General features: G+C 39.9%; 1 protein-coding gene across 3 annotated transcripts in view; it reads left to right on the top strand.

Annotated features, from left to right (window-relative positions):
• Nucleotides 1–15,682, top strand: part of NPVF (neuropeptide VF precursor) — a 133,843-nt gene that overhangs the window by 87,099 nt on the left and 31,062 nt on the right. Inside the window, exon 1 of one of the 3 annotated variants that reach the window (XM_071429210.1) lies at nt 2,692–2,808. The exons of 1 other annotated variant lie outside the window; for it this stretch is intronic. In XM_071429210.1, the coding sequence (XP_071285311.1) occupies nt 2,727–2,808 (82 nt within the window). In that variant the 5' untranslated portion in view covers nt 2,692–2,726. Of the gene's footprint in view, nt 1–2,691; nt 2,809–12,216; nt 12,258–15,682 lie in introns of those variants that run through there. One more of the 3 variants, XM_071429214.1, reaches the window with a different exon arrangement.

Genomic DNA, 15,682 nt, shown 5'->3' with positions numbered 1-15,682 from the left:
GAGCAAGCAAGAAAGGGACCCTTTCCATGACCTATTTGAGAAAATAAACTAAACAAAGACCCAAAGACATTGGTCAGAAAAGTTGAAAAGAAAGTTTTACAGCACTTTAAAGCGAATCTTTCAGTTCCCAAGCATAAAGGAGAAGTGTGTTCTTTAAATTGCCATTACAGAGTTCCTTCTTAGACTGGGCAAAAGATTTTTATTTAAATGGAGGTCTCCTCAGAAGTGCAAAGAGGCCTTTGGGGAGGTGCAGGGGAGGAAAAATGTAATTTTTCAGGCTCCAAGTGTTCTTTTGTGTTTTATAAACAGCTGAGTGACAGCCCAGTGATTAATAAGTTACATAAATAATTATAAGCGACATGTAGCTGAATCTAGTCCACATTCCAGACATGGTACATTAAATAAAGAGAATTCTGCTCTTCCCCCAGAAGAAAATTTATCTGGCAACAGCAGATAAATCAGAAATGATACTGTTAAAGTATATCCAGTTCTTTGGAGACACAGCTCATCAAAACCAGAAGTTTTTACTGCACTCACTTTCTCAAGCAAATTGTTTCATTTACTTCAGTCCTACCTGGTACTCATTCAGTATGAAAAATTACTTTCTTCCTTTATTCATCCTCTCTGGTTGAGCTTATTATTTACCCAGAAATGCCCATGTGAAATGGAGCTTTGTGCCAGGACAGCCCCATCAATAGGAAGGTAAATGCTAGTTTGCAGTACCAACACTGGAGCTCACAGGGAGGCTCACTGGATGTGTTTAATTGGTGATGTTTTACAGCACCACCAAGAAGTTCAAGTTAAATTGGTCCCTCTCCCTTGGATTGGTACTGAAAGAAACAAACCTGAAGACGCTGCCTGCCTGTGTTTTCTGTTGAAAAGACACATTTATAGCACATAGGGATTGAGCAGTAACTTTGTAAGATGTTCCTGAGGTTTTTAGAGCATCTCTCTGTCTTCCCCAGAAAACCATAAAAGGATGTAATAGAAAAGAGCAGTCTGACCCAGTACAGTGCCTTAAGATTAGGAAACAACCTTGTTTGAAATCCAGCTGTGCCCCAAGGTCTCCTCATTGGGTGGAGGGTAAGGATGTGAACTCCAATTAGAAAGTTGTGTGATAGGAATGATTCCATTACTGAAAAAACAATTGAGTAGTACTTTGAAATGTGTCTAAGATTATTTAAAAGTACAAGCTAACGCTTAACACCTCTCTTGCCCCTGTCCCAACCCCCAGCATTCTTTGTGCATGAGTTATTCTCATATTCTCATGAGTTATCTCTCCCTCTTTGTGACAGCTTCATACATTCCTTGTTCTTATGGGGAAAGGGAATCACACAGAGACCTACTTTGCAAAGTTTTTCTTTTAATAATATATAACACTGAATGGTTTTCTATATTTTAGAGTTCCTGTGAGCTTGTGGAAACAATAAAAAAGAAGACTTCTGGTAAAGAACACTTCTTTTCGCTAATTTCGGTAAAATACTGATCATCTGGTATATCATCTTAGCAGGTAGTAGCCACAATGCCAAGAAATGTGATTACTTCAATAATTAAAGTGTGTTTTTAATGACTTAGAGTGTGAAATGAGGCATCATTTCCTAGATTCACAGATTTAAGGCCAGAAGGGACTTGAAAGATCATCTGTTCCCAGTTCTCTTGTAAAAACACCACTATTTTTTCATGGCTGGTACTGAAGCAAATGCATTCCTTCCTGTGAAGCTAAGCACAGCTTTTTCCAAAATGGATTTAATTGTAGTTTAGTGACAGAACTTAAACTTTCTATATTTACATTAAATTGCATCTTCATTCCTTTCTTGCACTTAGGACCATTTACCATTTTAAAGGCAGCTGGCTGACAGCAAGCAGAACACTAAGATTTGACTCCTAAAACCATAAATAGACACTTATTTACATTAAATTTCAGTAAAGCAAGCCCAGAACAGGAGTAGAGCAATGTAACTTTCCTGTTACCACTCCTGGCCAGAACAGCAGTGATGCCGGTAGCATCATTAGCAGAGGCAGCCACGAGCTTTTTCCATGCTCTGCACCATGAATCCCTTCAAAATGGATTGATTGCATGCTGGGATTAGCTCATCAGCTTTTCTGAGTATCAGCCAACATGTTCAGGGTCTCCCTTTTTTTTTTTTTTTTTTTAAGGTTTTCTCATACAGGAAAGTTTCAGCTTAAGAACTCCTGCCTGGAATCTGAAGAAGCAGAGAACTTGCCAGCACATCTTACCCTTGTGCTGCCTACCCCTACTCCAGGGTACAAGAACAGGCACTTATTCAGTCCTTGCTTTCCAAGCTGTGGCCATGGACAGGGAAACCCCACTCACACCTATGAGATATTCAAAATATGAATTTTGTCTTCCTGACTTTCTTTTCTAACTAACCTTGATCTCTTTTTCCCCCAGTGTACATAAAGGTCTTCTGGCAGAAATGTCAGTTTTAATCTGCTGTTTATACTTCTGTAGTAGACACTAAGGACCCCTATTTTATCTTGCAAACTTTGCCCTGACACAGCATCAGTTTAATTCCCTCATTGAGGTTCTAGCCAAGCAAAACTCACCTTGTTTTAATCTCTTGTTGTGATTCATTCAAAGCTCTTCCAAGTACATCCAAGATTTATTCTGTCATTTTAATCTGTTCTGGAGAAATAGATTATCCAAACAGATGCACACTTTATTTTTAGTTTCTGATTTGTAAGCTGCAGTAAAAGTGGGAAAAATGCAATCTTCAGTAATAACCAAAATTTTCAGAGAAATTCTGATCCATCTCAGTGACTGTATGAGAAATGCAATCAAACAAGGTAAGAGCTCAAAATATACTGGGGAGAGGTGGGTGAGAGGGGAACATTTGCTTGTTTATTATGGCACAGAATTGCTGTGCAGAACAACTGTCTATCTTCTGAGGCTTCGAGTTCACTGCAAAAATAAAATCCTCCAGCAACCAATGTAGGTGCTTTATAACCACATCAAATGTGCTCTGACTCCCTATGTGCTGTTTTTGTGGCTAGCTCAAAAATGAACCCAAGGATCAATTTCAAATGTTTCTTTTTTTGTCCTATCATATTCCACATCATACTATTGTTCTATTAGAAGAAACTTTTGAGAAAACCTCAAAAGTTAACACGCTGAAGATCATGTGCAAATTATTATAACCACTTTAGTTGCATATTGCAATTTTCAAAGGTTTTAACTGTAGAGACAATGAATGGATCTCATCAAAATGAAAACCATAGAAATAAATCAAACATCAGTAATGAAAAAAAGAGAATGATATAATTTCTATTTGTCAAGGTATAATGATGTCACCACCCATTTATCCTCTGCACTTAAAGGTTGAAGCTGTTCAACAAATCTCTCCTGAGCCACATACATCTGTTGCTTTAATGGTGCCTATAGAAAAGCTTTCTGATTAGTTAACACATCATTCATCAATTAGAACAGAAGGTAAAAGTTATTTCTCCCTACCCACAGTGCTTCATTAAAAAAATAACCTTTAATGTAATGAATGACAGCTGAATCAAGAAATAAATAAGAGGAGAGATGGTGCCTGAGGAGGTCACTTTTTTGAAGAATTCCAACTTTTCCTAGAGCAAAGGAAAATGAGGAAATATGGGAAGAGGTGTCTTAGCAGCCGTCCAAATACAGAGTTTTCTGTGGCTCAATGCAGTGGCTACTAGTGCATTGAGTATTTATCCTCAAAAGTCTTGCAAAGACAAATGAAGTATTTTAACCAATTCCAATAAGGAAGATGAGCAATTTGTCCATGTGAATCTTTATATGAATCTTTAGCTGAGAAATTTTGTTCTTATACACTGCATGTATTGAAAGATGCCCTTCCAAATATATTAGCAAACAACTCCCTGGGTTTATAGGTAACATATTCACCTAAAGATAAAAGACAAGGATCCTGTTTTCAACAGTTTATTCAAAGAGAGCAGCATCAACTAAAGACACCCATCACAAACCCCCTGTACCCCCAATTGCGGACAGACTTTTATCTCCATGCCTTAGCACTGCAGGTGGTGGAGCTTTCCTTGAGCACAGGACTGTGACTGCCTTCAGGGAGAGAGCAGATCTGAATCCAAATTCCCCATTTTAGATGTGTTCTAACCACTAGGCTACTGGGTAGTCAGCATGAATAGAGCCCAAGTCTTCCTCTTACAAGGGCCACAAAACAAAATACTTCAATTTTGTTAAGTTGTTCTTTTTGCATCTAAGGTTGTCCATTTTGTATTAAATGAATCTATTATATCAGGGCAGAGGTTGAAGTAGGATATTTATTTTGCCATTTAAAGTAATAACAGTAACCACTGATTCAATCCAAATTGAATTCTTCATTTGGTTTGTCCAGCAAACCAAAACATTAGGCTCAAGTCAGGTATTTGTTAGAAGCAGCTGCTGCAATTACCAAGTTAGCTGCCTGTCTATTGCATCAAACAAACAGGGTGGATAGCTGCAGGCACACCCAGATGGCAGGGGTCCTTGGAGTGATCAAAATGAACATTTTCACTTACCTGGAGATGGACCCAGGGTGGCTCAGGGCCAATGACAATAGCCCACTTCAAGGGCAGTAATTCACTGTGAAAGGATGGGAACATGGAGAGCCTTGGCTGCTTCTCAGGTGGATTCCCCACTGCACCCTGAGCTGTTTGCAGTCTCCAGCTGCAGTTCCCCATTAGCTGCAGTGAGCACTGCTGGGAGCCATGTGCACTGATGACACACAATGCATTTTCATTTATGTCCCAACTTCTGGTGTCAGCTAGACCAGCTTTCCAGAGCATTGATTTCATCATCATCTTTCATTATCATCTTTCATCATCTGGCTCCTCATGGCTGTCCAGTCTGCAAGTCAGTTTTTCCTCACTCACAGTGCCACAGTAACATTAGCATAAACCCTGAATTCATTTTGTTTCCCACTATTTCTTCATCAGTAACTATTTGAGACAAGAGGAGAGAAATCAAACAGAAGACTGACCCCACCATCTATTTAGTGGAAAAGTTCCAGTAGTGGAGTCTAAGCTGATGACTGCCAGGGCACATTCAGCCCAGAGGCAGCTCCTTTTCAGTAAGAGCAGTCATCATCTTTGGAACATGGCACTCATCTGCAGCCAGGAAACACTTTCAGGCTTTTGCCAGCATGTCTGTGACTGACAGCCCTGGCACAGCCTCTGCATTGGCTTTGCAGAGCTACAGCAGCCTTGTAATGTGCACAAAATCTGTGCACACTGGGGGTGGATTTTCCACCATACCATTGGGCTTACATTGTTGTAAATTGATGGGAAGTTAGAGGCAGGGCATCTATTTCAATTGAAATGCAGGAGGCAGCAGGCTTGGTTTTCAGTCATTTTGAGAAACAGTCAGTAGAGTCAAACCAAGAGAGATTTTGGTCATATCTTTTGTTTATAGTCTTTTTTTAGATAGGAAGCACAGGTTATGATTGAAGTACCAGTCATGCTGACTGTACAGGTGTCAGCATTCAAAACACTGTAATTGATTCAGTGCAGCTTCAGTTTTGCCACCCTTAAGAAAGGCTCCCAGGGAAACACTTGGTACACGTTGCCATGCTGTTCAATCACATTGGTCCGGTAGGGATGGGGTGGAGCAGAAGATGAGACGACCCCATTCACTCTCCATCTCAGACTGTCAGGCAAGAAAAGTATTTCTTCAAAAGAAGGAGCACAGCTGGATCCCTGCCTTGCTGCTCTGATGGGCTGCAAGAGGAGTGGGACCAATAGAGAGGATGTTTCTGGCACCATTTCCTGCATGGAGTGAGTAAAAGACCAATCTATGCCCCACAGACAGTATCAGCAGAGATTAACAAAGCCATCTACCAGTCACCTCCCCGAGATCTGTGGTTGCAAGCAGTTGACAATGTCAGCCAGTAACTGAAGATGTTTGAAGAGTCAAACAAATGCTGTGGATCTTTGCCTCCGTTCCTCTGAGTGAAAAAATTTCTCAGGAACATTCGTGGTCACAGGAGATGGCCACGACTGCCTCTCTCTTCTGAAAAATGCAGTGAAGGAAATCTGGCTCAGAATAGTCTCACGGTCTCTGGCTTTATGGAATGCATTAATTAATTTCACATTAGCAAGGGGATAAATTTCCTTCCATTGTGGTCATATTCTTCCATCCAGAATTTCTATTATTTTAAAAGCTACTTTAAAAAAAACATTGTTTCCTATTGATCAGCTGGAATCCTCATTATGCCTGTGGGTTATGTATGCACACAAATGTGATATTCTGGTGCTGATTGCTCTTGCTTGGCTCCCATTTCTACCGATTGATTTTCAGGGCTTTGGTGTAACCCTGTGTGCAGTTAGTGAACCCCCACACACCCCAGTGAAATGACACAGGTTAAACTGTACAGTGTATTTGTGCCTGGATGAGCATTTGTGCAATCTGTGAATTTCAAGAGACATGAGCACAAGCTCGCCTGTACAAAATACACTTTAAGAGCTGACATTAAAGTTAATATGAAAGTTCAGAGGTGCAAAATAATTGAAATGCATAGAAGAGGTAGCAATAACGTTTCTAAACTGAGGCAGTGAATTATGTATATAAGAAATATTAAAAATGCAAAGCTGACTCTATTTGCATCTGGAATGCCCCCTAGCTGTTACCAAAGAGGAGGAAATTGCTTTACGCAGAATTCAAGGACATAATACTTAGTGCTGTATTTAAGTCAAGAAGGAATATCAGTCATTTTTATTCTACCACTTAACTTGGGCTTATGTAATCTGCCTGAAAGCCAAGTCAGTTGTCTTATTTTCCATCATGGAGAGAGAATATATAATCCAATCATTAAACCTTTATATTCAGATGGTTCTGAGACCCCTCAGAACCACATTGCTGCATGTAAATCATGGGCTGTCATCAGTCCAAGTAGATGGAAATATCAGTGCTTTTGGGCAGATTACTTTTGGGTAATCAGAGGGTAAAATTAAACTTCTTCACCAGTTGGGGAATACATAGTTGATGTGGAACAATCAAATGATGCCTGATTTTTTGCAGTGGATATGGGTTAGGTATCACTTCAGAGCATCAGGGTCTAAAATGAGAAGCCTGATTCATCTAACTGGATTTAAACTTTGTCTAGGTGGAAATGTGTGAATGAATTTTGCCTTTCTTGGCATCCAGGCTCGACAGCAGTGACTGTGGACTGGACATGAGCAAGTGTCATGAACAAGTGCATGAGAAAATGCTGCCAAAATGGTGAGGAGGCAAAGGTCTTAAGCCACAGGCAGCAAACACTCTGACTTCTAGGGTTGAAACCCCTGTGCTACAATCACCAAAGGATTTTTCTTTAGTCTTAACAGAAAGAGAACCAATGTAGAAATAATTTTACAAATTAGTAGTTCCTGTCTGTCTCTGATCATATTGTGTGATTTCTACTTCCATGATTTCCTCCATGAACACTAAAAACCAATCCAATTTTCACAGAGCTTTTATGTAACCTCAGCTTCACTTCCAAGATCTGTTATATAAGTGGCAGGAAAATATCACAAAACAGCTGCTTCCACCTATGACTTCATAAGGAGAATAAGCAGAGGACCAAAATGGAGTTTACACATCTATCATCCATAAGCTTCTGCATGTTGATTCAGAGAAAACTACTTTTTGTGTTCAGAAAGCCAGCATTACTGACCAAGCCCGGATTTAAAATGTCTGATCAAATTAATCCCAGTTCACTGTGGTAAACAGAAGAAAATGCTAGCAAGGATAGACATATGCAAGGGCAAGATATGTTTAAGTACACAAGCAGGTTGCTAATGCATCTGTTTACTTCCATTTATATTATAGATCTACCACAATATTATCTTGTATTTTCAGCAGCCCTGATATTTAATGAAAAACTAAAATAAAAAACATTCGAAGTGTATCACATATCCCATGAGTCTTCCCATCCCAACAGCTGCACAATACAGGATGAATACAAATTTTCCCAACTGCCACATCCTTACAATTAAAAGAAATGACCCTTTCCTCCTCAGCTCTCCCAGAACAGTCTCTCAGAGAACAGTATAGGAAGGGGCTATTCAGGGTCTCTGTCAGATCAGTGTTGCCTCTATCTTTAATGCTAAGTAAGGATTTTGGCTTGGAGGGGGTATTGAGAGAAAAACTTACATACTGCTATCAGGATATTTTAGCTCACAATGGCAGTAAGTTGTCAAAACTGATGTCATTTGATGTCAGGACAGCTGTTTAAAGTGTTATTCTGGAGTTCTCATGGCACTGACCTTTTTTTCCAAATAGACCAGGTTCCTCCTGATATCTCAGAACTCAAATATTACTGCATTATTTTGGTTCCTTTTTCAAACAAAGGGACAAAGGATGGTAGAAGAAGTACAGCTAAAGCCAAGAAGGAATATACTGGAGATTAAATTCAGATATGGCAATAAGAAAATTCAATTTAAAAGACATTGATGTGAGTCTCTGAGTGTACCTCACTAAGGGACAAAGCAGAGCTGGAAAAGTGAATATCGTCTTAATGAATATCAGAAACATGGGGGCAGGAGACAGACAAATCAGGACACATGACAGAGGTCACATATTGTATCACTCGTGTCAAAAAGAAGCCAGAAAATAAATGAGACTTGCAAGAATGGACAGAAGCCATTAGAACAGGGATGGCTGGGAAGGAAGGGCTGAGCACAGAGCTGCAGAGTGTCTGCAGAAAGAAATGAAGACTGGATTTTTCAGTCTTTGGCAATTACTGAACAGAAGATTTGTAGCAGAAATGGCCTTAGTCTGTGTTGGGGAGAAAAAGAGTGGTGAGGGAATGACACTGTGCAGGGGCAGTGGAGGATAGCAGGAACACTGCTCCAGAAAAGTGGTGTTACAGGACAGAGGTCTGAAGCTTGCTCTCTGCCAGACATCTCTGCTTGGAAGAGCTGGAGGTGATATCTATGGAGAAACCCTCAGGAAAAATGCTGTTAATGCTTTGATCTGACATATTTTGTTTAATATTAAAGGGCAAACTTATGCTGACTGTTAAATCGATATCAAATCAAGGCTGGAATCTGCTTTATGATCATGGACAGTGAACTCCTTACTGCTGGAGTCATAAATGATGTCACATTTCAGCAGTCCTGTGGCTGCCAATATTCAGTCCAGAAATTCCCATTTTAATTAAAAACTTCAATCTGAAAGGCAAAGTGTCACTTGCTGACGGTGAGAAGCATTACTTTGTGTTTCTCACATGCTCTTGAAGCTCTGTGTGGAGCAGAAGACAGCTTACATCCTTCTCAGCACCATCCTGTCCCTCTGGCAAAGCCCTTTCTGAAGGCAAACCTACAATTTACACTGTGGAAGCAAGTTTGATGTGAGAGCTGAGGAGAGCACAGGCCTTGAGCTGGCCTTTGGGGACGAAGGAATGTCACTGCTTGTGAACAGCACAAAGCCAAAGTATCCTGTGCCCTTCAAACACAACTTCCCTGGGACTAGGAAGTTCCCTCTCTTGTGTCCCTCCCCCAAACCACTGAGCAACCCAGCATGTGCTTTCAATCAGCAGTGCTTAGTCTGGCTTTCCAATTAATTTGGTTCGGTGTGGGCTGGACTCAGAATTCTCAAAAGACAGGTGCATTTCACATCTGAGTCTTTGAATCGGATCCCAGAGGATTCATTTTATCAAGAATGTCATATCCTAGAATGACTGAAATCAAGAGAGACCTTTGCCACTTTCTTATTTATGTTGCCCCACTTGGTGAATACATGCCAGTGACTGGGAAGGCTGCACTGCAAGGTCATTTTTTATACCTTTCAAAGTGAAGCATTATTAAGGCACGTGTCAAAACTTTCACAAGTCTTAAGGATTAAACATAAACCACAGGTGTTTTCTCAGGGATGAAAAGGTTTACTGACATGGGGGATGTTGAAGCAATATGTCCCATAAATCCAAAGGCTGTCTGGAGGCCTGTGAAGAGGAATGTCAGGAACTGACTCCCTCTTGCTGTACTCCAAATTTGTGCTGTAGATCCATGAGGACACAGAAACATCAGGTTCTCATCACCATGAGGCACATTCCCAGGTCAGGATTCCCTGCGTGGCCCATGACTGATGACCAACTGCAGAAATCAACTCACCCTGCTCAGTAAAACCTTTCCAGGACAGTGACAACTATAAGCTCTAATGCTAGACCAGTCATCCTACACAGATAGCAAACTTGGAGACTTCATCAGACAGAAAGAATGTCAAGTCAGAAACTTTGCATTGCTCTAGTCTAGTAAAACCCTCAAAATAGCTGAATGGGTTAGTTTTGCCATTGCAAAATACCCAGGCATTTATCCACCAAAGCAGCATGAATATGGGGGCTTTGCTTAGCACTTTGTCTTCTTCAAACAGACAAAAAATGAAATCTGTGAAAAATGAAGGTCTCCTTTTAAATTCTGAGGTTAGCTCTCTCCTTTGATTCTAAATTTGCCCCAGATCCATCAAAATTGGTTTCACAAGTGCAGGCTGACATGATGATAATATAAAAAAGACAGTTTCTACTTGGACCAGGACATACCTACAGTCATGCCATTTTAGAAGGGAAAAGCAATGTTTTCTCATTCACATGTATGATAATTCCCCATGAGAAATTATATTTCTTCTCCTTGAGCAGATTTTTGCCTATATGGTACAGATCTTCTCACAGAAAAGAACTGGGAATATTCTGGGAGTTTGCACAAAACGCTTTTGTGGAAGAGATTATGGTTTACCATATTACACATGATCCATGGAAAACATTCAACATCCACAGGAAAACATATCTGATATATAATTATCATCTTGTTTTACCTCTGCTTTTCAATTCAGAAAAACTGATGAAAGAACATTTATACAGAAAATACTTTCTACACAGCTCACAAGTTAAGGAATAGAGTTCATTGCTTCAAAATTTAATTTTAAAAAAATCTTCCTTTTACTTCAGAGAGTTATTTTTTTCCTCTAGGCAGTCTTGTTCCATTTTGGCCTAGAGTAATTTCTACTAGATACTTTTTGATGAAGAACATTGAACAAAATAAGCTGACAATCCAATGGAGTGTGATCCTCCTTATCAGTAATATAAGAATATTACTTTTAATTGCTTTATTTGAAAATGGCAATAATAGCCTATTAACCTGGAAATTAACTCTGGACAACTGTTCCTGTGAGATAATATATGGATTTGATTTCAATGAAATCTCTGTCTTTATGTGAGTAGCTTTTAGCTAATTTTGTTGGCTGCAAATGGGCCTCCCTATTTCATTTAAATGGAGACAGAGGTAAAAGGAATGGAAAGTTTCCCAATGAGATTCAAGTCCTTGCCTTTTGTATCTATGAAAAATCCTTTCCCTCACTAAGTAAAGGTTACTCTGTAAATTATGGCGTAACTTTTCTCCAGAAAACTAACTTTGCTCTGCCTTTGCATCATTAGCTCCCTGGTTAGGCCAGGATGCAAGGACCATGAACGATGGGCAATGCCTTCATTGACTCAACCCAATTCTTGCAGATCTGCTCTGTTTTACAAAGTCTTTGAGTTCGTTCAATAGAAGCAGCCACAAGGTGTGTATTGATCTGGCAGTGCCAGCTTAGCCCTGACCTGGGGCTTGCTGCACCCTGACTTTTGTGCAGGGGTGGAAGCTGCTCCTAGCTGTGAAGTACAGCCCAATAACTTCAGTGTTGCTTCTACCTCCAGAGTCTCCCAAATCTGAATTCTTTTTTTTTTTTCTCCCTTATTTCCATTTCGACAAGCTTTTCTCATTGCCAGTGTAAGGTCAACTTTGACAAGTGACAGGAGTCATCATATATTTTCTCTAGGGTCTGTCCCACAGGTGCCTGTACGTGGTCCAAACAGTCCTTGGAGGACACACTGCTAGGTGGTGAGTGCAGTGAGGTGCACAAGGAGGGACCCTGTGCCTGCAGCCCTGCTCTCCTGCCCCTCTGCAGCACAATCCTTGGCAATTACACCAGCAAACACTCCAGCACAGGAACTAATGTTCTGTGAGCTCCATTCAACAAGATTCTTAAGTACCTGCTTAAGATGTATGCCTTGCTGCCTCTGGAGTCAAAAAGATTAGTCATATACTTGCAGTTAAACACATGCAGGAGTATTTAATGTGTTTTAATGGCTCTGTATATTCATTTGTCTGTTAAATGGCTGCAGTTCTGGACGTCCCCACTGGAAACAGGATGAAACTCATGCATCAGATGCCTTCAGCCCACCAGACTCTGTTTAATGGCTGGAGGGAGGGTACATAAGCAGAGATTTTGCATTATGCAACAATAGGTGGGTATTTTTTTTGTGGATTGATACAAAATACTTGCATCTGTTGTTTCTTTGAAAGAATGCTTTGAGCAACTGCTGTGAAAGGGACTATAGGAGAGCACAACTGTACTTTGAATGCTCTTTTCCTGCTCTCTCTATGTTGTGTAACAGAGCACAGATGTGCCCACTCACACAAATCAAGAGCTGTCAGGATGGACTTTTACCATACATTTTTATTTTCAGCTTCTGGATCTTCTATATTTTTTTAGCTTAAACTAGTAAACTCTTTTCATAGCATCAGCTATCTCTCTCATTTTACTTTGAGATTCACTCTGAGATTTTGCGAACAGCAAATAGCCTGCTTATCTTTGAGCTAAATTAATCCAATTTTCACAGAATCCTAGAATCATAGAATTATTTATATAGGAAGAAACCTTTAAGATCAAGTCCCACCTTTAGCCTAGCACTGCTGACTCCACCACTAAACCATTTTAGGTAAATGGTCTTTAACTGTTATTATAATTCACACTTAATTGCTGAACAGGACAGCAATCAAAACATTTGCTTCTATCAGAATAATTCTAATCAGTAGCAGCTTCACGTATTATTATTCTTTAGGTTTCACCAGGTAGAAGACAACACTATTTCACATCAGGCTTGTCATTTCAATAAAGTGCTTGTCTGAACAACCTACATGTAGTGCAAGAGGTGGCTTCAGCAGGGCAGTCACTCAGTTGCTGTAAACCTGACTTAAGCAGCCACTTAAGGTGGGTTTATGACTGCTTTGCATTATTGAAGGGACAGGGGCAGCTAGAGCATACCAACCTGTCTGGCTCAGGATAGACTTCCATAAAGCACCATATGGTCATTTACAGATGTGGGTGCAAAGTCTACTGAGATTTTTGAGCAATTATCTTTTAGTGAAGCTAAGCCAGAGCTGGATAGGGTGTTATTCTTTATTTTATAAGCAGAGAAGAACACTGCATCACCTTGAAGAGGACTGCAATAGATGATGGTTTCATGGCATAGCTAGGCCACTGAACTCTGATTCATGTCAAAATATTAACAAACACACGAGCTGAGACAATGATTTGGGAACCCTGTACTCTAAGGTTCCACTCAGAGGATGTCTGAGGCACATGTAGACATTTAAGAAGTGCAAGATCTTCTCCTTACATTAGCTTCAGTGGATTTATTTGTATACTAGTGGTTATACACATGCTGAAATACTTTGTTTTAGCTGAAACCTACTATGTGATGGGAACATCCTAATCTTTCTTTGCCATCATAATTAAACAATCATCACTTAAGCTCTCTGCCCCCCACTGAGTTTCAAAGCAAGAACTTTGTTCTGACTGACTCTACTTTCAGAAACCTGACCTCAGAGCCAGACAAGCCTCCATTGTTTATTTTCTTCATTATTGAATGAAGAAAAATATTTTAAAGCTTACAATGTCTGCTCAAAGAAGTGAAGGCTTTCCATACTGGATTTTTGCTATTGTGAATCCATGGTTGAATTACATTAAATTGAAGGCAGTGGTAAAGGTCCTATCATCTTCCATTAATGAAGAACTGGGACCCCAAGTCAGTCAGTGTTTCTGAAATATATATACTCTTTGCCCTCTTGTTCCCCAGTATGAACTTAGGAGAAGTACTTCCTCATATTTCTCATGTTTGAATGTTACATCACTTAAGCCTGTGCAATAATGTTCTGAAAGTGGCTGGTTAACAACTGCCACAGCACAAGCAAGTAGTTTTGATCAATCTTAAATCCTCATCCCTTGACACTTTAATCAAAATAATTTAAAATTCTATTAAGCACAATATGCAGAGCATTAACACTCTGAACCACTAAGCAGTTGGAGTGGGGAGGCTGAGTGATATATCTGAATAACAGCCTTGTTAGAAAGGCTATCATGTTTTGCTCCTTGCTGAATCATCAGGACGATAGTGGCAATATCATTCTTTCATTGCTAATGTATGGCTCAAAGGATCTGACAAGGAGCTAAATGTTTGATTCCCTGGGAGGAGCTACTTTACTGAGGTGTAAGTAAAATTTTCCATTTTTTAAGACTTGCATGGATTCTGGAGATGCCCATCATCCAGGAGTCAGGTCAGGAGCCAACCATCTTTTCACTATTATTCCTCTGCTGTGCCTTCTCCAATCTCTTCAGTCTAGCTGCTACCTTTGCATTTAATCTGGATTTGCTGCTCTGTTTTGAGGATTCTTTTTCTCACTGTTTATTTCTCTATTGTTTTTTTAACACCACAAAGCTGTGTCCAGTGCCCCAAAGAAGGACACCAAGAGGCTCAGCCACCGTTCACTGGGCAGCTGCCACTTCCCAGCACAGTTACCTTTTAAGAATTGAAACCACTTGTCTGCCTTTCAAAACTTTGTACAGACTAAATGTACCCAGACTGACCAATTTGCATAGAGGTTTGGGGGTTTTTTGGTAGTAATGCAGATGTCCATCTGAATAATGACAAAGGAGGGTAAATATTTTGGGATGATTTTGACTACACCCATATGGCAAAGCCCCTCATGAGAAGTGTACACAGAAAGCACAAATACCCCCACAAGACTTCCTCCATTGCATTAAAGCTCTGTTTTATTTGTGCAATGCCTTAAGCACACAGATCTGAGGTAAAGTTAGTATTTCAGCAAATACGTGCATAGAAAACCTCTTTTTTGTCTCCTTGTTTAAAATAGAATGGTGTGGATTTAGGTGGTATCTCCAGGCTCTTTCAGCCCAATTTTCTATAATACTACGAAACCAGATATACATGACACCTATTCAAAACCACAAACATGCTTCTCCTACTGTGTAATAAAAGGAGCAATACTTGCCTGTAGAATGGATTGTGAAGGGTGATAAAGAGGAATTTAAATTCAAGAAATGAAAGGGAAAGGAAAATTACAATAATTAACTAGTGAAGGTAGAAACTAGAATCATTCCTGAATGCTGTTTATGTAATGCAATCACTTGAAACAGAATACTACTATTTTTACTATCAAATGTCAAACATGGGCAATGTAGTTATCACAGTTCTGTGTGTATAAAATTTTTGAAAGGCTGAAAAAAGGCTAAGAAAACTTTGAAACCTTTCCTCCAAAAATGTCACACAAAAAGCCAAATTAGTTGCTCAACTAGCTCAACTGTTACAGTGCAGCCATGCCACTGGCATGTATAATAACAGTCTCCTGTGAATTACTTTAGTTGCAAAGACTAAGATCAGCAGTTGTGATTATCAAAATAAGACTCTGTGAACACAGGGAGCTTTTTAGCATAGTAAGTGAAATCATTACTAATTCCCCACTGCCAAAACAAATACTTCAGCCTGCGTGTGAGCACAGTGTCCCAGGCAGTTTTTTCTTTCCCAGTAAGATCTGGTTAAAAGCTGCTTCACCAGATTTTAAAGCCCACTGGAGGTGCTGCACATTAGCT

This window comes from Agelaius tricolor, unplaced genomic scaffold (assembly GCF_023055355.1).
Source record: "Agelaius tricolor isolate 1412-34295 unplaced genomic scaffold, bAgeTri1.0.p SCAF_6, whole genome shotgun sequence".
Lineage (NCBI taxonomy): Eukaryota > Metazoa > Chordata > Aves > Passeriformes > Icteridae > Agelaius > Agelaius tricolor.
Note: the sequence above shows the minus strand (reverse complement) of the source record. Positions and strands in the feature narration are given on the sequence as shown.